At 39.7% G+C, this 22457-nt stretch overlaps 3 protein-coding genes across 15 annotated transcripts in view; 1 reads left to right on the top strand and 2 right to left on the bottom strand.

Annotated features, from left to right (window-relative positions):
- Nucleotides 1-1177, bottom strand: part of WDR27 (WD repeat domain 27) — a 102646-nt gene extending 101469 nt beyond the window's left edge. For 7 of the 8 annotated variants that reach the window (XR_015283422.1, XM_086877863.1, XM_086877864.1 and 4 more), the window contains exon 1: nt 547-1177. Coding sequence is in view for 6 of the 8 variants with exons in the window: in XM_086877863.1 (XP_086733989.1) it covers nt 547-1080 (534 nt within the window). In the remaining 2 variants the exon portion in view is untranslated. The remainder of the gene's footprint in view (nt 1-546) is intronic. The other variant, XM_086877870.1, reaches the window with a different exon arrangement.
- On the top strand, nt 1102-9928 carry C2H6orf120 (chromosome 2 C6orf120 homolog). Of its 3 annotated transcripts, none has more exons than XM_023923671.2 (2): nt 1102-1190; nt 6862-9928. In XM_023923671.2, exon 2 carries the CDS (start codon nt 6906-6908, stop codon nt 7461-7463), a length of 558 nt encoding a protein of 185 aa, XP_023779439.1. In that variant the 5' UTR covers nt 1102-1190; nt 6862-6905; the 3' UTR covers nt 7464-9928. The 3 variants fall into 3 exon arrangements, with proteins under 3 accessions (XP_023779439.1, XP_086734003.1, XP_023779440.1); XM_086877877.1 differs by lacking the exon at nt 1102-1190 and adding an exon at nt 4923-5138; XM_023923672.2 differs by lacking the exon at nt 1102-1190 and adding an exon at nt 6352-6414.
- The window catches only part of PHF10 (PHD finger protein 10), an 18715-nt gene continuing 4876 nt past the window's right edge, over nt 8619-22457 (bottom strand). For 2 of the 4 annotated variants that reach the window (XM_086877874.1, XM_086877875.1), the window contains exons 5-12: nt 21012-21145; nt 20765-20914; nt 19508-19617; nt 17955-18108; nt 15367-15522; nt 10540-10648; nt 10073-10261; nt 8619-8855 (exon numbers count right to left, since the gene is read on the bottom strand). In XM_086877874.1, coding sequence (XP_086734000.1) covers nt 8770-8855; nt 10073-10261; nt 10540-10648; nt 15367-15522; nt 17955-18108; nt 19508-19617; nt 20765-20914; nt 21012-21145 — 1088 coding nt within the window. In that variant the 3' untranslated portion in view covers nt 8619-8769. The remainder of the gene's footprint in view (nt 8856-10072; nt 10262-10539; nt 10649-15366; nt 15523-17954; nt 18109-19507; nt 19618-20764; nt 20915-21011; nt 21146-22457) is intronic. The other 2 variants (XM_086877872.1, XM_086877873.1) reach the window with 1 other exon arrangement.

The following is a 22457-nucleotide window of genomic DNA, read 5'->3' as shown; positions in this document are numbered from 1 at the left end:
GACACATCTGGAACAAATATTTCAGTTTGCTGAACTGGCAAAGGGATATTCCCTACCATACGATGCTATGCTCAGCAATAGAACTGGGGTATTGGGTGCAACAAGGTGTTGAGGGCCTGGGACATTGACTTTAAGGTGGCTGTTGCTCAAAGCCTTACTGGGATTAGTCTGGTTGTAGGGGGTGGTGACTGCTTTGGTATAGCTTTTTTCTTTCTCTTTTCTTCACTCATTAAACTACCTTTATCTCTACCCTTGTCTTCTCACTTTTTCCCATCCTATGGGAATTCCCTCTCCCCTACCCTGCTGGGGAGCAGTCAGCAGGAGAATGGGTAAAGCTTTGGCTTTAGTTTAGTGCTTTATCTGCCAGCCAGGGCCAACCCCCCACAAAAGCTTAGTTTATTCATATCACAATAAAAAAGTTCTTAACAAATGCTAGTACCTTTCCAGCATTGAAGAGAAACCTGACACTTCTACATTACCTTCAAATATTTCATTTATAAATTAATTTAAAGCAGCAGCCTATGAAGAGCTCTATTCTAGCTTTACCTGAGCAGTGGCTGTGTTCCAGACGCACAACTCATTGCGACTCACAGGGAAAGCACAGTGGTTGTGACTGCACGCCAGCTGAAAGAGGGGCTCTGGCAGTCTGCCTTTAAACAAGTGTTTTTCGCAGACAACCTCAGGATCACGGCCTCCTCCACAGGCGCAGCGGGCCCCGGCGCCCTCCATCCTGCGGCTGCGAACGGCCCCGCGGCGGAGCCGGACCACCAGGGCCTCCTTCCCCCGCCGGCTGCGTCCTGACCGCGGGGGCCGAGGGCTCTCGGCCCCGCTCGGGGCTCCCTCCCGCTGGGAGGCGAAGAGCCCCGGCCCCGGCCCCGGCCCCGGCCCGTAACCAGGGCAGCGCCGCCGCTGACGGGAGGCCGGGCAGGACCGCCCTCGCTCGCCCGAGGAGCGCGGCGGGCCCACGGCAGCAGCCGCCGTCCCTTCAGCTGGGCAACGGGCCCCGCCACCGGCCAGAGCCGCCCGGGGCTGCTTCCTGGCTCTCCACAGCGATGTCCTGGGCTGCACAGAAAGCAGCATGGCCAGAAGGTCCAGGAGCGCCCCACCCGTGCCCCACTCGTGAGATGGCAGCTGGAGCACTGTGCCCTGCACCGGGGACACCAGCAGGACACAGACAGGAACCTATCGAGGTGAGACCTTAGGAACAGAAGTGAACATCTCTCCTGTAAAGACAGGGGAAGAGATCTGGTGTTCTTCACAGAATCACAGTCAGAATGGGTCAGGCTGGAAGGGAGCACAGGGAGTCATCTGATTTAACCTCCCTGCTCAAGCAGGGTCATCTTAAAGTACATGGCGCAGGATTGCATCCAGACAGTTCTTGAATATCCCCACATACATATCTTGGGAGAGAATCCACAACCTCTCTGGGCAATCCACAACCAATCTGGTCGCCTGCACAGTTCTTCCTCAAATTCAGGTGGAACTTTTTCAACCTGGAAAAGAGAAGGCCCCAGGGACACCTTATAGTACCCTGTGAATACATAAAGAAAGCATATAAAGACAGATATTTTTTACCAAGGCCTTTAGTGTCAGGACAAGAGACATTAAACTAAGAAGGGGTTCATTTGGATTGGACAGAGGGAGCATATTTTTTACAATGTGTGTGGTGAGGCACTGGAACAGGATGCCCAGAGAAGCTGTAGATGCCGTGCTGCTGGAAGTGTTCAAGGCCAGGACGGATGATGCTTTGAGCAGCCTGGTCTACTAGGACTCCCTGCCCACAGGAGGGGGGTTAGACCAAGTGATTGCTAAGTGCACTTTCCAACCCAAACCATCTGTGATTTTGTGATGCAGACAACACAACACAGACAGAACAGAACATGAAGCAACATCATCAAGAAACAAACCTTCTACTTTCCCCAAGTTTGTGGATGATGGCAAACTGGGGAGAGCAGTCAGAAACAGGCTGATGAGAATTTCATGGAGTCCAACAAGAGTAAGTGGAATCCCACATCTGGCACAGAGTAACTCCATGCAAGATGAAATGCTGAAGGATGGCTCCCTGGGAAGGGGCTCCCCAGAAAAGGATCCAGACATCCTGCTGGACGAGCTGAATATGAGCTACCACGGTGGCCTTGCAAGAGAGGCTGCCAACTGCATGCTGGGATGTACCAGTAATAAAGAGTAGCCAGCAAGTTGTGGGAGTGATCCTCCTCTATTTGGCACCTGTAAGGCCACACCTGAAGTGCTGTGTCTAGTTTTGGGACTTTTGGTACAAGAAAGGTCCTGACATACTGGAGCAATTCTAGTAGAGAGCAAGAAAGATGGTCAGGGAGCTGGAGAAAATGATGTACACAGAGAGGCTGAGAGAGCTGGGTCTCTTCAGCCTGGAGAAGAGACAGCTGAGACTACTGCTGCTTACAACTACATAATTAGAGGATGCAGGAAAGACAGAGAGACTTTTCCCAGAGACACTCAGTGATAAACTAGATCCTGGAAAAACTCAATTAGGGTTATACCGAATCAGTATTTATTTTTTTTTAAATATCATGACAGTGGTTGAATATCAGAACATGTTTCTGAAGAGAGGTTGTGGATATCTATATCTCGTGTTGTCCAGGAATCAAATGGACATGGCCCTGAGTAACCCAATTTAATTAGAACTGTTTTGAGCAGGAAGGTGGACAGGAATAGTCCAGAAGTTCCTTTCAACCCAAGTTATGATTTTATGATCAAGGTTTTGATCAACTTCAACCATTTTGAAGCAGAACAGTCAATAGCAACCACAATTGCTTTCCAAACAGATACTTTCTATAGGAATTATCTTTATTGTGCCTGTCTGTAATTAATACTACAAGCATTTTTGGCCTATATAAGCATCTGATACATATTGTCACTGACAATGTAGTCTCCCTGTGTTTGTTAGTTTCACCTGGAGAAAGTACCAGTCAAAATTCCCTTTTGTGTGTGCATGTAAATTTTTATAAATCCACTGTATTGAGAACCAGCTACACAGAGGCAACTCAGTGAACTGCACATGCACTGCTTTTCTGAATTGTGACTCATGGCTGGGAATACTAGAGAAAATTTTATTGTTAATATGCTGGTGATAATTTTCATGAGTGGTACAGTCATGAATGTGTTATGACAGTTTAGTCATTGGTAAAGAAAAACAAATGCTGACACGGCAAAAAAAGGTGCTCTGACACACAAACAACCTCTGGGAGTCTTAAAGAACTTGTTCTGCAACATGTTGTGTCTCTGTAACTGCTTCTAGGCAGATTAGCAGTACTCTTTACAATTTTCACCTGACTTTATTTTCACCTTTCAATGTTTGTACCTACAATACTTTCAACAATCTACTGTCCATAACAACTAAGGAACTAGTAGCAATCCAAAGAAGTATCAGAGATCTTGGACTGATTTCTTGACTGATGAATATTGACATGTAAGTGTGTTGGGAGAATTTTATACCTCAGCACACCCCCATAAAACACCTCTGGCAATGCCCTGTTTCTATGCAACACGATGCTGAAAGACCTTGGCTCCACAAATTCCCACACCCCTGGTATCCACCTATCTCAAATCACAGAATCAATTAGGTTGGAAAAGACTTATGAAATTATTTACTCCAACCTATGACTGAACACCACCATGTCAACTAAATCCTTACTCACCTCCAGGGACAGTGACTCCACCACCTCCCTGGGCAGCACATTCCAGTGCCTAGTCACCCTTTCTGTGAAGAATTTTTCCTAGTGTCCAACCTGCACCTTCCATGGCACACTTTAAGGGTACTTCCTCTTGTCTGGCCATTTGTAGCCTTGGAAAAAAGACCAACCCCTGGCTACACCCTCCTTTCACATGCTTGTAGAGAGTGATAAGGTCTCCTGAGCCTCCTCTTCTCCAGGGTAAACAACCTCAGCTCCCTCAGCTGCTCCCTACAGGATACATGCTCCAGACCTTCACCAGCTTCATTGCCCTTCTCTGGACCCACTCAAGCACCTCCAGTGAAATTAACATCTATGTGGAAAATGAAAGACTGCTAGAATTAACAGTTCCTTATCATATCATGCTTTTGTGTCCAACAGTGTATCTGTAGTGGACTCAATACTCAATCATAAGAATAACTTTAAAAATGAGGTCTAGCAACTTTAATATTTTGAAGTTTTAAGCAGAATAAAGTCTTTATACTGGTTTCAAAAACCAAAACTGGTTTCAAAAAAAAGCTAAAATTTATCAGTATCTATCAGAACTTGGCAATCTTGTGTAGCCAGCTTGTTTGAGCTAGGAATGAAGAGAACAAGTTACATAGGTTTATGAAATTAGAGGGCTTTGAAGATAGAACATCAGTTCCGTTAGCACAGGGCCCTTGGGGAACATACACAGGCTCTCTTGAATCTCTTAGAACACAATGCACGGCATGCAGATTTATTTTTTTTTACTCTTACTTATGATTTTAAGCAGCTCAGCCAAGTCAAAGTAATTGTTGAAATCTATGGGTATTAAAAAACAGTGTTGGGTTTTTTTCTTCTCTCTGTCATACTACTTTTCCCTTCTGTGATCTTAGGTCAGGTTTATGCTGACAGTCAAATAAAATGCCACTAACCCACGGAGGGACACCTATCCTCCAGCAAACATCTTACATCTAATCTCAGAGCAGCTGAAGGACTGTTTCTCTAATTTTAGGCTTCTGTGTTGAAATACGCTTCACGCAGTTTACCATTCCGCGTTCCGGCATCGGTGCCTCCCCGCCCTCCCCGGGTCCTCCCTCAGCCCGCCCGCCGCGCGCTCTCGCGATACCGGGGGCGCGGCCGTGCCCGGGGCGGGCCGGGCCCGGCGGTAGCGGCAGCGTTCGGGGGCGGCGCGGCGCCTCCACCCGCCCCCAGCGACTTCCCCCCCGCGCCGCCGCGGCCCGGGCTCGGCCGGCCGCAGCGAGCAGGGGGAGCGGCGTCCCGCCCTGCGGGCCGGCTCCTCGGCGCCGACCTCCTCTCGGCCGCCCCGCGGCCCGCCCCGGGGAGGGGCTTTGCCGCGGCGCCCCGGCCGCGCTGCGCTGCCGCACGTCCGCGGAGTCCCCGCTGCTCTTCCTCGCCGTGGCTGCGGCCTCGCCGGAGCCGGAGCCGCGCGGCAGGTCGGAGGTGAGCTGTGCCCCAGCCCCCGGCCGGCGGGGTGACGCCGGGCCCGTCGGGGCCGTCCGGAGGGAGCGGCGCGGAGCCTCCCGCGTCCCCCCCGAGCTGCGGCCGCCCCCCGCGGGGGTCCCGCCCGCGGGGAGGCGGGGGCGAGCCGGGGCGGGCAGAGCCGCTCGTTCGTGGCTCTGTCCAAGGTCTCTTGGAAGCGCTTCTCCTCTCGAGCGCACCGCCGGCGCCAGGACGTTTTAGTTCTTTCCTAGATAACTTTAATTAATTTCTGGTCAGATGTGGAGCTCCTTCTGTGGCTCCGATCGCGTTTTTCATCACTACTTCGATGTGCAAGTGACAGAGAGTCAGCTTTCTGATACGGGCGAGACAAAAGACTGTTTTATCCTGTGGCTGTTGAGGGAGTTCTGTCAGTCTAGCAGGTTCAGCGAATGCTGCACCTCGTTCTATTACGCTGTCTTTGCAGAATTGTGGCCTTGCAGTAGAGAGGCCTCTGGGGCGGAAAACATCGAACTACAGAAACAGTTGGGCATTTTTTTCTCTTTTTTTCTCCCCTGGATCCGTTCAGTTGTAGAACTTCTAACGTTTAAGTGACATCCCAGTGGAAGCAATGCAGTTTGTTTTGATACTAGCTAGGGTACAAAACAAGTTACAGGCAGCTTCCTGGTTTCAGATAATTGTAGTGTCCTTATTGAAGGGATGAGGGGATGGCAATCTTCCTCTTAAACCTGAAGGTGTTCAGGCTTGTGGCTCCTGTGATTTGCATGTTAAATTCAGTCAGCTCTATACTTTGCAAGCCTTTAGCAAGGTTTGGAAGTTGCTGCTTTGCACACAGAGACTTAGTGCAGCTGTTCAGAGGGCTGGAGTGTGGCAGGCACGTTCAGGCTGCCCGACTGGGAGAGTGCAGCAAGGAGGGAATAGGCTGTTAAGAGCGTTGATCTTGCAGCAGTCCTTTCCAGCTTCCCCTTGTCCCAGTACCTTCAGCCTTATCTTTTGTATGCAAGTGCTGTAAAGAGCTGAGCGTTTTTTGTTACAGCGTGTACTGTAACAAAACCTACTTGAAAGTAAATGCTTTTTTTTTTTTTCAGGGAAAATGTGCCTAAATTTGATCCGAGAAACAAGCCATACATCAGGATTATAAATTAATGTATTACTTCATTAGATAACTTGTTTTTATTTCTAACTCCATACCAGTGCAAGTTGGAATGCCTACTGCTTCAAGTCCACATCCACAGATTTGCACCTTTACTGTGTTTTGAAGTTGAGATGAGAGGATGAGGTTAGGAGAACAAATAGGATGCCCTAAGTACCTCATAGAAAGCTAAGCATTTTCAAGCATGCAAAACCCTTCCTTTCCTCAGCTGCTTTTTGGGTTTTTTTGAAGTGAAGCTAAAATCATGATTGGGTTTCATCCCTTCTGGGTATCTATCAAGTTTGGCATGCATGCAGATAGAATGAAACTTAAAGTGTCAATTCTGTTGAAAAAACACTGGTTTGATTCATTTCTGTTTAACTTTTGGAAACTTAAGCCATTTTATTCTGACAAAAATTCTGAATCTTAACATTTTTTTCTGTGACTATTAAAAAATACAAGTTAACAAACTTAACAAGTTAACTTTGTATGGACTAGAGTGGATTTATAAGAATTACCAAATTAAAACAAAAAAATAGATTACTTCCAAGAAGGGAATATACTAAAATCTCAATTGTGTTTTGTATTCATAAGGTAGCACACAGGACACGGGAAGAATCCAAATACAACTGAAGACCATGGCAACACACTGGAGAAGCATCTTGACAGTATTTGTGACAGCTCAAGTACTGTTTGTGGTAAATGCCTTTGAGGAAGAGGACATACCAGAGGAGTGGATTCTTCTTCATGTTGTCCAAGGTCAGATTGGAGCAGGAAACTACAGCTATTTGAGACTAAATCACGAGGGAAAGATCGTTCTTCAGATGCGGAGTTTAAAAGGTGACGCAGACTTGTACGTGTCTGATGTGACACTTCACCCCAGCTTTGACGAGTACGAGTTACAGTCTGTAACTTGTGGCCAGGACATCGTCCATGTGCCTGCACACTTCCGCCGCCCTGTGGGAATAGGGATTTACGGCCATCCCTCTCACCTGGAGAGTGAGTTTGAAATGAAGGTGTACTATGATCGAACAGTTGTACAGTACCCATTTGGCGAGGCTTCTTACAACCCTGAGGAGATGGAGGCAAACCAGAAATATTCCCAGTCTACAGAAGATGAATCACAGGATGAGGAGTCTGTTTTCTGGACGATACTTATTGGGATTTTGAAATTAATACTTGAAATCCTTTTTTAAATTGATATACACTGGACTTAAATAACACTTCATCCTGTGAAATTGGTATGAATGACTTGCTGTAATATTTAATACTCACTATGTTTCCTGAAGAAATATTCAGGTTACATTTCCTAAACCAGAAAGGAAGTGGGGAGAAAAAGCCATACTTAATTTTTTATTGTAAACCTTTCCCAATATGTAAAATGAACAGCCAGCACAGTATTTGCAGTGCTCTTCAGAGATCAGGGCTTAAAAATGAATGTATAGTTTGGATCTTGTTAAATTCACTTAAAATAGGTGCTTAGGAAAATCAATTCCAATTCAGTATTTTCTATTGTTTTTTATAAAGAAAAATGAAAAAACTACTGCACTTCAGTCCCCCTCTCAATTTAGAGCATATTTAAAAATAAAACCCGCTTCTTTTCTGAGCAAGCATCTCCAGTAAAACTGGTCAGCAGCGTGTTTGAGCGTATTCATGAAGTTGAGGGAGCTTAGGGTGAAGGAAGGAGAAAATAATCACCTAAGGGAATAGATGTTCTGTATTTTGACTGTGTGTGCTCTACATCACATCAGCCACCTGTCAAACAGAGGTTGGTCCAGTCACTCATCACCACTACAAATCCATGACCTGAATCAAGTGCATGTTGCTTCTTTGCTATTACTGCAGGGAGAGGGAGCCTTCAGTTGTTGCTGCTCATCAATATGACATTTTCGTCTCCCATTACAAACAACACAGCACTTAGGTATCTCAAACTTGAGAGGTGCTTTCTTACACTTCCCTTGATAGCTTTTTGTGATTGTTTTTTGGTTTTTTTCCAAGCACATATATATAAATCATCAGCTTGCAAGGAAAATTTCTGCTGAAAGGGATTTGCAGTACATTGTTAGAAGGTCATCTCATGCCCACTCTTCCTAACAGGAATACTTTTTGCTTTGGCTGAGTCTGTCAGAATAACCAGTTGCTATGCAAATAAAGTACATATAAATTGCTCTGTAATTTTCTTTTTACAGAGCTTACTGATGAATGCACTGAAATAAACAAGTATGTTACTATAATTTTATACAAATGCACGTATAATTTAAATTTCATTACTGAAAGACTTTTCTGAGTGGAAATTTGGCTTGCCTCTCTCAACACCTGACAGGACATTAGTGACTTGTATCACAAAAAAATCAATATATAGACAAAGTTTATTTAATAAAAAGGAAAAAAAAAAAAAAAAAAGTGGTATTGCTCCTCTTATAGAGTGGTTGATTAAATAGCACCAGAGTATCACTTTAATTTGTGCAGTTAAGTTTTGGACAGCAAGTTTTTAGGGCTTTTTTAGCCCTCCTTGCTGTTTTTCCCCCTTCTTCCTCCTCTTCTGGGTACAGGAGGGTCTTTCTGACAACAATCACAAATCCAGCGACCTAAGAAAAGAAAGTTATCAATTATTGGGAAACTAGGTTTGTTACTCTCTCATCTGTTTAGGCAGCCCTTCACCATTCTTAGGTGCTTATTGATTTGCAGTACTTCCTTTAATGTGAACAACCAATGCTTTTAAAATTGAGCATCTTTTCTACAAAGCAGCATATGCAATTCACACTCCCTTGCAGACTACATTATGTGTAACCACTGGCTACACCAATCTTCATGGACCTCAGGAAGTGCCAGCACTGCCAAGGAGGTGGTAGTTAGGTAAGAGCTTTACAAACAATGCTTAAGTTTGCCGTTCATATTTTCAGGTGAATGACTACAGTTCAAGTTGTGAAGTTACCCAGAACAGAAATGAATGGCAGTTGGCGAAGCATTTAACTGTTTATGTTACAATAGCTGGAATCAAAGGCTGCTTTGGTAATTTTGTAGTTTTGTAGACATGTAATCTATTTTGATTATATTCTTAGGTCAGCCTCAAAGTGAAATCAGTCACAGAACCTGTACAAAAGTGACAGCTAACTCCATGGCTTCCCAAAATGGGGCAGTACAATGTCACTGCAGTGGAGTCACTGCCGCTGAATATGTATTCATGATCTTACTATGGACTTAAAATTACATGTAAAGCAACAGTACCAGTGTTATTTTCTTTCTACTGCCCTGAGTTGACCACATGATAGAAGCAATTTAAGTAATTTAAAGCTACTGGCTTGTGTGCCTACCATGGAGGTTCTTCTGTTGCAGTTTTGATGTTTAAGAATAAAAAAAGGAATGAAAGGGTTTAAAGAGATATTTACAAATATTAAATTGTGACAACTATTTCATTTAGAAGCTAAAACAGCACAATTAATGTGAAAGCTATACTCCAGCAATATGCAGCAATACAGTTTCTTTTACAGGTTTCTTCAATGAAAAGAGGTAATTATTCTCAGTATTCCGTGGATATAGAAAAAAAAGTTCTGAGCCTGTTTGGATTACGCTGTAAAAGCCAATTACATTTCCTACACAGGAATTGCCAGGTTTAACTGTGCACAACCAAATATACAGAAATAAAGCTTAGTAAAAAAGTCCTGTAGTGTGAATGCTTTCCTACAGTGTTTCTTCCCCTTCACTCTTGTTTTAAACTATTCTTTCAAAAACAGTGTGTGTATTAATTCTCAGAGTGAGTCCAGGACTCAGAGGAAGTGGGAAGGGAGCAAGGGAACTCTGTTACCTGAAGGGATAGCATCAAGCCCCACACAAAAAGTGTGATAACCACGGTCACATACATCACAGAACATCATTTCTTCTTCATGGTGAGGCTGCCCACATATAATGCATGTTTTACACTCCATACACTGCCAAGGGTAAGTCTTAATCATAGCAACAAGCTCCGGGGTCATATCAAGGCAAGAAGGGTGGCCTAGATGAAAACCAGTATTATTACTTTTATGCCTGAAATGAAATTTAGAATTAGTTAGACTGTTTGCTTTTACCAAACATGAAGCTTAGCTCACCTCCTGGTGAGATCCCACAGTGCACCGAGTGTGCGAGCACAGAGAACACAAAAGAGACATGGGGTTGTAACAAAGGACAGAAAGGGCAACTGAACTCTTGCTACACATGGAGTACACTAAATATGTCCACAAACAGATCTGTCAAATTCCCTTAGGAATCCACTTAGTGTATGTAGATACTCACCACTGTTGTCACACTGGGAGCAATGTATAAGAGCTTCAGGTTTTCCTTTCTTGTTGGACTCCTTACCCTTCAGACAAATTCCACATATAGCATTTGGAATGACCTTTGGCTGGAAGGGTAGAAGAGGGCTATAAATTCATTCCAGAAGAATTCACAGATTCAACAGGAAATGTCATCTATCTCCTTAACTATTAAAATTAATAAACTGTCTGTCAGGACGTGTGAACCCTGAAACACGTGACAATCACTGACAAGCAGCAGCACTGGAAAAAATCATAGATTTAACTACATAAAATTTTGCATTTGTCATAATAAGTTGCATGTAAATCCAATTGGATCAAAAGCATGTACTTGCCTCTTTGTATTAATTCATCAGTTAATATTCTCCTCATGGTGAATTAATGTGACATAGGATGAAAAATTTCAGGAAGATTCTTCCAATATAGAATACTACTTTATGAACTTCTGTGTGGATTTCTTGTTTATGAAGGAAATTATATATAATTTTGTTACTTGCATTACATTTCTTCCTACATATATAAAATTAATTACAAAAGCAATAAACTTGATTTTCTCTATCTTCAGTTTCAAATTTCCTGGTTAGCTATGCTGTACAGGGCTGTCTTTCTTTTACCCTTGCTTTTATTCAGTCATAACCATGTAAGAAACAAAACCCTTGCATTTGACTAGACATTTACATTTAGAATTTTTCTAAGTGATCATCTGGAGTGTGTCTGGGTCCATGAGATGCATTTCAAGGGTAAGATAAACAGCGGGCTGTTACAACGTGGAACATCTGCCTATGTATTGTGTATCCAACTCCATAGATAGACCAACAGTTTCATCCTGATGAGGCCTGAGGAAGAAGGAAAGCATTCTGAATTTCAGAAATATGGCAGCAGTTACACTGTTGAGCTTTGACTGCTGCATAATGTAATCAGTGAGAAATGTAGCCTACACAATTAATGTAGTACTCACTGATTTAAACTGACTAGCACCAGTTTTAAAAACCAATGTTGCTGCAAAGACCCAGCTAGCAGAGGGAGCTGAAGGCTTCTGAATAGCTTGTCAGTAAGCAAGAATCCCAGTCAACTACCAACCACATGCAAGAAGAATTAGGTTTAATTTTAAAACAAATCTAAAAAATGAAAACACAAATAAATTAATAAACACAGTTACAAAGATCTTTTGCAATACAACTTATCTTTAAGTGTGTTCATTTCCCCAGCCAGTTTTGGATAGCATCTAGCAAGGTAATTGGTATCTTGACTCATTTTTAAAGTATCAGGATGCATTGCTTTAAGTTTTCTAAAGTTTTCAATGTGCTTTTTATGTAAAAACATGGCTACAGCCTGCTTCAAATTGTTCAGTCTAATGAGCTTTATTCAAGAAAGAAAAAAAACCACCACACCATGTGTTTATAGGTAACTTCCTTCAAAAGATGACAGAGGCATTCATAGACACTTTTTTTTTTTGCTTATTTATTTTAAAAAAGCAAAGTCAACCTGTTTTATACATAAATATAATAAAACAGTAAAAGAAGTCTAACACACAAACATCTCTACAAAATAATAAATATAATGGAAGCAAAACCACGCATAAACTCTTTTACTGTTAACTATACTACGTGTCCTACATGTATACCTTTATACCCTGCTCCTCCCAACAAAAGTGGCACATGCTTAAACCTTGTCAGTGTGGCAGCATTTACCCTTCCATTGTTTAGGCTATTTTTTTTTTAATTGTACTGTAATCTAAGAAACTGAGCCTCTCTAACATAGCAAGCACACTTTCCTCATCAAACTTCTGGCTTGTTACAGATTTGTATTTTACTGCCTTTAATATACAATAGCACACTCGCCAATACTCCAGCCAAAGTGAGCTGCTTTTTGGACACATCCAAGTGTTAAAGGTGTGTGCAGTTCACATTCTGATACACATAACTCAAGCTAGACATTGCTATAAATGCATTTATTAACAATGCTTCCATCTACTCTTAGTTCACTAACCTGCATTCATCAGAAACTGTGCATATTAAGGGGGGGAGAAAATCACAGCCTTTTAAGAATGAAGTTCCAACAGTATGGAAGTATTTTTACAAAAACAAAAACAAATAAAAACAAACAAATCCAGACTATTCACATTTTAATCCAGTTACGTTCTATCACCGTAAGTGGCTTTTAGAAATGCTATAAAAAAGTCTGTCAATTCCAAATGGGAAGTCACAATACCCCATCTCACTAGGAGTATATTTTGCTTTCTACATCCCCATCTCATTGGAGTAAGATAGGAGAGAAAATAAATGAAGGGTCAAAATGATGACTGTGCTGTGTAGGTTTTCACTTCCATGGTGCTGTGCTGCAGCTCTCAAAGTAAGCTTTCCAACTACACCATGTCTTTATAACATCCTATTCTGAATGTAAAGCGTTACATTTTCATATACAGTGACCCAAAACAGAAGTGTTGCAAAATAAAGATACTCAACACATTTCAGTTTCATGTGCAAAAAAATTCTCCTGTACTTTTAACAGTACCCTGTGTGTGCAATTGTAGCAGTCAGTCCTGCAGCAACAGACTCACTACTTGTAACATGACAAAATGTAAAACACATCCTAACTGTCCTTTGTTAAAGAACTGACAATAAAAAAGACTCCATATAAAATACAGTATTTCTTTTACTTGAAAATAACTCAGTGGAAATGTATGGAATCCTGTAATACTTATAACGTGGCTATAACTATATATATATATATGCTGATGCCATAGCAATTATCCTTCCATTTTAACTACATGTAACCAAAAGATTAGTGTCCTACAAAAATAGTCCAATATCAGAGAACAATATAGAACAAAAGGATTATAAAGATTTCACAGGGAAAACATTTTGTATCAGTTAAGCCTTCGGCTCAAAGTGCCTCAACATGTAGGCACATATGGTAGGTATATTGTTATCTGGTGTTTTTATAGACTCACAAAAAAGAATCATTCTGTCTTACCAGTTAAAACAGCTCATGTAATTTGGCTTATTGCAAGATTTCAAATGTTCCCACAAACAAGAAAGCCAATCCTTTCACCCTCCTAACATACCATCACCACCCCTGATGTAACAGCATCCAGATGGTTGATGCAGGCAGCGTATGCTGACATTGCAAAGATGTGGCGCTGTAAATTTATAGTAAGACCTTGTTCTTGACTGAATCAGCAGTAAGTAATTGCTATGGGAATCCATTTTCAAAATGCAGTGCTGTATACTACTACTGCTCTTCTACAATTTTAAGTTCAAAACTTTGCTGAAAGTTCTGCTGCACAAGTTCTCACCCTATGCACTCATAAGTCTATTAAGTAGATTGAACTAATCAAATATTTGAGCATCTCGCAGCTAAGTGAAGCTTCTGTAAACCAGTGGCACACAATTTCTAATGTCAAGTTAAACAAAGCTAAAGCAAAATTTCAGCCTTCATCTTTGGATTTCATGTTCATGGGAATACTGAAATGCATTCTATGTCTACAACTTCTTGCAAAGTTACATATAAAAAAATATATATATGTGGTAACCATAGTCTAAATCTATACAGTTCACGCATTTCTTAGTAAGTTCCTGAAAACAGAAAATGCAACCAGAGCTTGCTGTCTGTTACAAACTTGTACAGATACTGTATGTAGAGGAAATTTATCCAAGCTGTCCAATTTTTGCTGGAAATTAGCTTCTTATTGTAAGTTATAGTTTATTTACTATTAACTTGGTAAACACAGACAGTAAATATTTATACACATAAAATGCAAGCCATCAACAGCTCACTTTTGCCGAGACAGATTTTCAGTATGTACAATATTGTCACTGACAGAAGTGTTCCTTGTCCCATAACTGTCAACTGGCATTTCTGACTGGTAAACACTCAACGCTATCTTAACTTAGTGTTTTCCTTCTTTATGGGTCTATTCTTGCTCCCATTTAAGTCAATGGAAAACTCTCACTCTTCTCAGTGGAACAGGACTAGACAACTACCTGCTTTAAATGTGTTACAATTTATTCAGATCCTCTCTCAGTATGCAGAATAGTAACACATAAACAATGTGTGCCAATTCCCATTTCTTCTGAAAAGTATTTTTATCATAATTCTTGAAATTATTGTATGGGAATACTGAAGATTAGGGTCTTAGGTTCGGCAATCACTGTTTGATAGCTGAAATGTCTTAACATCCTCACCAAGTTTCTAGTTTAGATAAAAGCAAATTGCCCACAAATGTTACTAGAGTATGAACTACATAAAAAGCTATTTTCCAAATACTGTTACGGGGTTACATAGTGTTGCCTACACAGCTGTAGTAAGCTTTTTGCCTTCCATCCTATACATCATAACATCACAGGATGAAAGGCTGTATTTAAAATGAATGCCATAACAATATGTTCAGCCACACAGCTGCACTTTACAGGACTGGCCTCTTGGTATGCTGCCATACAGAAGAGAAAAAAAAAAGTAACAGATAGTGAATACTAGCTTCAAACTGGCACATACTTCTGACTGCTATGTTAAAGCAGACAAAAAGATGTTGAGTTCCAATGAAAAATCCACAATGGATTTTTCTAGCTTTACTGCCTATGAATCTAAGAAATTAACCCAATAGGAGGCCACTGTACAACTAAGGTAAAGAAAAGCCCCACACAAAATATAAGCAAAAAGGAAATAAGGAAGCAAACAGATGGAGCACACAACAGGAGAACAGCTAGTGAAGTACAGCAAGCAGAAGTTCCACATTATTGAAAAAACCAAGTACTTCAGGAAGAAGCTGGTGAATAAAATTCAGTCAGGGGCTTTTTTCTTCTACCTTGTACCCAGGAACTGACTTGGGTAATACAGAACGTTTGGAACCATCTTTTCTTGGAGTAGCACTTTTGTCTCTTGTTTTTTGTCTTCCCTGAAAAGAATCCTCCTGGTTGTCTGTGGCGCAATCACCTTCAGATACATTGCCAGACGAATTATCCTATAATAAAAATACCATAGCTATATTTTTTTTATTTATTTTTTTGGATAGACAGACAAGTCTTTCCTACGCTCCTTAGAGTCAACTAAGGTAAAAGAAGGATATGTCATTCCTTCTGCAAAAGCATAGGGTCTATCACAATCTAGAACACCTTTGTTCACAACATCCATAATCTGTCGTTTTCTGGTTTAAGAGACTGGCATCAGCAACAGCAGTCATGTTTTTTGCAGTTGGTCTTGGTACCAGTGTGGGAAGCACAACAGTGTAATTCTCTGAAGCGTTTTCATTAGAAGTCAGCAAGAAATCAACTAAATGCAAGATGCTCTTTACAACATAAAGGGGCAGCAAAAAGTTAAAAGTGCCCTTGTCATGCATGCATGTAAAGCATACAAGGATTGCCTTGAATTAAAACATGTGAAGGTTTTTTCTGCCACCCTTATCTACTGTTTTCACCAGGAGCAATGTAAATATTTAATTTGGACTGCAGCAGAAGAAAGCCATCAATGGCAAAACACACTTCCATATTTAATACAGAACCAAACAACAGATTTATTTGTACATAAAGCTTTTTTTTTTTTTTTTTTGAGGAATAAGGAGGCAAGAAAGAGGGGAAGAGGTTCAAGGAGGGTGAGAGAGATCAATGTAGGCATAATTAAGAGCAGCAGCACAAGACTTTTCTCAGAGAAGTGTTAATAAGGGCTTCCAAAAAGCTCCAGAAGGAAGCAGTGTGATTACTCACATTTATCACAATAAAACCCAAGAGGCCAAATAACAATGGTGCCCTACAGTAAAACATACTCTGTAAAAACACAATAGTAATCAGCCTGTTCCCCAGGTCCTAAAATCAAACAGACAAAACAGACACAGCAAATGGAGGAGTGTAACACAAAAGCAGATTAAACTATGTGGCAAGAAGAAATGGTATGTTTCACCATTATTTTAAGGGAAGGATTATTTAGGTCAGAACCACTGAAACACTACAGAAAAGAAAACTGCTACCAACTCTGACAATGGAGCAGGGGGAGGTAGGAAAAAGGAAAAGTTATAGCATATTGTGGGACTCCCCAAGGAGATCTGAGAAAATGGCAGGTTGCCCAAATCTGACAATGTCCCAACTCTGTGGGTTTTTTTAAACTGTATGTCCCCCTCAGTGACTAAATAGCCATGAACCCCTGCTCCCATAGCCAAAACCACTTCACAGAAATCTGATTATCAATCTTCCACACTTCTCTACACTTTTCAAACTCAGGGATATTTTTCCTTCTGCATTCTGTCACAAAAAAAAAAAAAAAAACTCTGAGCCTCTGTGAAAAATCAAAAGGATAGTCTGCTTGGTCAAGTCACTTTTCTTTACCATTAATGAGAAAGGAAGTCAATGGAAAAGAAAACTGGGAAAAAATGGTTAAAAATGGTTAAACTGACCAACTGTAAAAAAGCTGGAGTGTGATTAAACCAAAAATTTGAGTTGACATTTAGCATGCTATGTTTATGATTTCTTCTTCTCAAAAAAATGCAAGCAGAAACAGTGTGTTAAACATTTACCTCTCCTTTTGTTAAACTACAAGCTGACCTCTTCCTTTCTGCAATTATAATTATCTTACAAATTTCAAAGAAGATATTTCCATGACAAAATTTAGAACTGTACATACCCACTGCCAAACACGTTCACCAATCATGCCAGAAATTGCTAAATGCACTGTGATACTCTACTACTGTTAAAATTAGGTTAAACTTCTGTAAAGAGATTGTCACCGAAATACAAACTGCACCAATACACCAATGGTTCAGTTGTGCTCAGCTTTTGAATCTCAGCTGGCTCTTGAGCATTTAAAGAACTACCAAGGTACGTACATGAAAGTTTCCCTTAAGTTTCAGCTAATGCTTAATTTTGCATTTGCATAAGTGGAGAGAACATAAATATCTTTTAAAAGATGTGTTGTAAAGCAAAAAACCACAGTGCTTTTAACCTTCTTTTTAAATTGGAATTTAATTTAATAATAAAATTAAATAAATTTAATTGGAATGAAGTAACTGTTTCTATACTTGCTGCTTCCACATCACAAAAAAAAGTATACTGTGACCTGAACTACAGTATTCATTCTCCTCAGTAATGCCAGCAACTTTCCCTTGAGAAAAAGGGCATAATGAAAAGCTGCATTGGGAAGTTTCTTCAAAATTTCTTTAAACAAAACAAACAAAATAAAATTATAAACAGGAAGAAAAGGCCTGAAATGTCAAATATTTTTTCAATTTACCCTGAAAATGGACCAAAACAGAAAGCAATGGAGAACAGTGTTATGAAATAAATGGAAGTATTAAAAAGGGTCTTTCCTTCATTTTGCAAATGTTAAAAGATTCTAAGAAAGTAATCAAACTAACAAAAGTGAAGGGAAAGGACTTTTTTGATCAAGAATACTTTCAATTTGTCTCACCGAATTGCCTTTGGTTTTCCTTTTTTCATCACCTCGTCCTTCCTCTGCATCATCTGAATCTCCATCACTGTCCAGTGTAAGCAGCTCCGGATCCAAAGGAGGTTCATAAAGAGCTGTGTTTAACGGCAGATAACGAAGTTCATCTGGAGAATATCTGATGTTAAATAAATAAAATTAATTCATTCATTCATTCATTCATGTGTACTGTATGCGTAAATATTAAGTCACACAGTACACAGGGACTTTAATAAGAGTCTCCTTTTTTTCAGGAAGGCACATAAAAATAGGAAGCTCTGAAAACAAAGGAACCATACTAATTTTTCCTCCCAAATGTGATATTATATATAGAACTTGTCCTCTTTGTAGAGCAGATATTCATGGAACACAGCTGGAATTTGCAAAGTATTAACCAATCCATGCTTACTATGCCAAACAAACCATACACTTTGTTTATGAATGTACAGAGCTCCATAACGTGTAAAATTCTAACTCAGGGCACATAAACATATCCAAAGCACAGAATACAGCTGTGTAGCTGATTATTGAGAACAAAAAAATGCACATGAAAATGTAATTTTGAAAGAATGTAAAGGTATAATCACACCACTTATAGCCAGATACAGCTCATCATGCATATTCTACCCTTTTTAACCCTAAAGACTAAGAAAAAGTGAAAGCCCTCTTACTGCTGGGGACAAGCATTGTAAGGAACAGGATACTATTTTGATGCATATTATGAAAGGTCGTGTCCTTCACTGAGATGGAAAAGCAGTTTCACCAGCAGCTTACAAGTGCAAAATAAACATAATATGAAGTCATTTTAGTTCAATTGATTTAATAAAAGTTAAGTCCTTCAGGAATGTCCTGTAACATGCAAATTTGGGATGGGCTGTATGAACACACACTGGAAGGAGCAAGGCACATGCAGACAAAGAGCTGCTCTACAAAAAAACAAGCACATATTGCATGAATACCACCTGTATTGTACAACAGTAACACTTCAGCAAAATCTTCAAATCTGTACGGATTTGTTCAGTGGTAGCATGCTGCTAGTAAAATCTTAAATTTATGTCAACAGTCAAGTAACATGTAAAGGTCCAGCTTGCAATGTCTTTCTCACAAATCCAACATCAAATTTAACCCACAGGACCAAATTTTTTTAAAGAGTTTCTAAAAATTCAAAACAGAACAGAAGACACGTGATCACAAGCCAGCATTACAACACTGATACAAAAATATTAATTTTAGCACACATGCAGAGGCAGACGATAAATAAACAGGAGGGTGGCAGGAGTGAAATCCATGCCCCTTTTTGCTATGGCAAATATCTGAGCAGGCCAAATCTCAAGCACTGTAGAGACAGTAGTCTTGCAGTCAACACTGTTTTGTTGACTCAAGCAGTCACAATATGCATCTTTGAAGACTATCAAGTGTCACAAACTAAAATTAATTTGAAACCTTACAGCAAAGACACTGAAATGTTTTCCACTTGCTAAATATAGACAAAAGAGATCAGTGGAACAGAATTGGCAGTTGGAATGCTTTTAAAATACCTTTTGTAGTACTCCTGGAACTGGCCGGGTATGAGAGCCACTGGATAAGGACTAACCTTTGTTCTCTCTGTAGGCAAGACCTTGTATTTTCCTTGAGGCACCTGGATAATCTGTGTTGTTTAATATAAAACAATGACATTTTTGTTTCACAAACAAACAGTTGAGCCCTCCTCACCAAATACTCCTCCAAGTATTTTTTAACTTGCCAGTTTTACTGAACTGGAACAGCTATCTAAATTCTCGCATGAGAAACTCAGTTCATTAAAATGCTAAGAGATCCCACTCACAGAACAGAATTATGGATTAAACCCAATTCCTAACTATCTAGTGAACTGAACAAAGATTAGGTAAAACCTCTTTAAACAGTATACTATGAAAAAAAGAAAAAAAAATTTTTGAAATTAAAATCTAGCAATTGAAATAGTAAACATTAACATTTGTAACTGGCATCTTTAGCATGAATTATCACTATTGGTCCACACTGCTTTAGAGCAGAAAGAACACGTCCATCTAATTCTGAACCCAGACTGTACTATTAAAAAAAATCCATTAATAATATAAATATATGAAAAGGAGAAGCTCACATAATAAGGCTTCCTTCTCTCAGAAGGAAATAGAAGTAATTATCCATTATCTTGTCTCTTAACATGGTCAATACCAGGAAAATGAAAACATCCCGTAATTGTTTGCCATGTAACAATTTGCATAGAAAATTTTTGCTTTACTGCCTTTACAGAAGCAGAACAGCACTGCTTCAAAATGACAGATTTTTTTTTTTTTTTAATCAAACATAGAGGCATATAACATATGCAGCAGAAAAATAATATAACAATTAACAAAAAATAAGGGCATAATATTGACAGGCAGCACACTTTTAGGTATTAAATAGTTTTCTTTTTAACTTCAGGTATTGTCAGGCAAAATTTTGGAAGTGTTCAAAAGAAGAATTAGCCATTTATATGAATAAACAACGCTCTTAGTTTTATGCTAAAACTATCAGTAAAAGAACATGATACTGAGATGTTTAGAGCTTCCTGAGACAATTATTTTCAAGTTAAAAAAGTCTGCAGGTTCAATATATTTGAGATTATTACTTTTAACAGTACTAACCATTTAACAGCAAAACCGTAAGTCTCTATATGAGCGAAAAAAGAATCAACCCCCCTGAAAATAGTTAAAATGGTACCAAAACCAACTTCACTAAAACAAGCAAGGAGCTCCCTCCTCACAATTGATAAGAAATTTAAATCTGCCTACATGTGTCTGTAAATCAAAATAGGCTCTTCTTTCTTCCATCCGCTCTCGGTTTAAATTGCTGTTGAATTCTGCAGCTTTCTTGGCAGCCTTTTTAATATATTCTGGAACTTTGCTGGCTTCTACTTTCTGTGTGTTCTGCTGCTGCATTTGCTGGAATAAAAGCAATTACATCAATTCACATACATTTCACTATCAGTTTGAGAAGAACCTTTTCTCACACTCCCATCTGTAAGTGGTAATTACTTACAGAGTACTCCTTGTAATGATCTGTTATTCGCTGCCGTTCTTTCTCTTGCAGTATAACAGAATACTCAGCATGTTTGGCAGGGTATTCTTTAATCATAAGATCAATTACTTCATCACTACGCAAAGCTGTTAGACCTAAAATAAATAAAAGCAACAATGATGCTATCTACAAAAGTAACTGTAGGTTATTTATATCGCACAATGACCAACTCTAAGTTTTTGAGTAGCTAAAGACAACAACCACCTTCTGTGCACAATGCTTTTCCTTCTCAAGTAGCAGTGAACTTGTGCCATTTAGCTTTCAAGGCTGACTATGAGTTTGCTTATACCCAAGGCTCATGTCATTACTTACAGCTACAGACCCCTTCACATTGACTCAATCACCTACTTAAAAACTCACTGGTGAGGCAGAACCTTTGTTCTAGATGGGACCTCGCGTACTGTTAGTTTCAGTTTCCAGTGCTGGTGAAGTTTCATTACCCTTCAGAACCTTTACTGAAATTACAAGGTTTACATAAAGTCTCTATACAAATCAGGGAAGAATCTTTAGGAGAGGAATTCAGAGCAGCAAACTGCACAGACTCCTTACTCCCAATTAAAGCATTTCAAGTTCAGAAGGCAGAATGCCTCAGTTTACAGCTACAGTGCAGATCTCCCCTGACAGTTCCAACACAACTAATCTCCAAACACAGACAATAGCATGGAATGACTTATGTCACTACCACTGATTATAACTGTAATTTTAAAAACAGGGGTAGTTAAGTCAGCACACATCTCTATTGGAGATACAAGGCAGAATATAACATTTTACCTCTATATATAAAAATTAGATACGGTTCTCTTATGTATAGTTAAGTTAAACAGACAGCTCACAGGTGAGAAATAAAGGCGGTATACTAAAGATTGTTAACGTATAAAATGACATTACATTTTCAAAGACTCATGATAAAATAACAACAAAAAAACCATGGCAGCATCATTTAAACTCTAGCATATCCAAATCACATGTATCAGAAGAGTAAGAAAAAAAAAAACTTTCAATAAAACCCTCAGAGATCACATCAATCCATTTCAAGTATATTCAAGTGCCATAATATACATTCTTCTAATTTCTAACATAGAAGCAGAACCATTTAACATACACTGATGTTTTCTGGCCTTCAATGCAATGCAGCAAAATAAGACTAATGTATATAAAGACACCCTGTACATATATACACAATATATACCACGATGTATATATGTACATATATGTATATATATGAGACTACACAATTATGGTGTTCTCTAAGAGAAAAAGGTTCTACAAGTTAACTTAGAATACAGCCTCTAAGTAATTAGAACAGATCCAAAATATATTTGTTAATAATAAATCTGGAATACTGATACATCATGGCTAATTTACTAAAATAATAATAAATCAGTTTTCATTTCAGAATTTATGTTT

This window comes from Cyanistes caeruleus, chromosome 2 (assembly GCF_971803275.1).
Source record: "Cyanistes caeruleus chromosome 2, bCyaCae1.hap1.1, whole genome shotgun sequence".
Classification (NCBI taxonomy): Eukaryota; Metazoa; Chordata; class Aves; order Passeriformes; family Paridae; genus Cyanistes; species Cyanistes caeruleus.
The sequence above is the reverse complement of the archived record's forward strand: the minus strand, read 5'-3'. Positions and strand labels throughout refer to the sequence as shown.

What these genes read in the sequence shown, in the direction of transcription:
- C2H6orf120 (XM_023923671.2), top strand. Translation starts at nt 6,906, where the DNA reads ATGGCAACACACTGGAGAAGCATCTTGACAGTATTTGTGACAGCTCAA.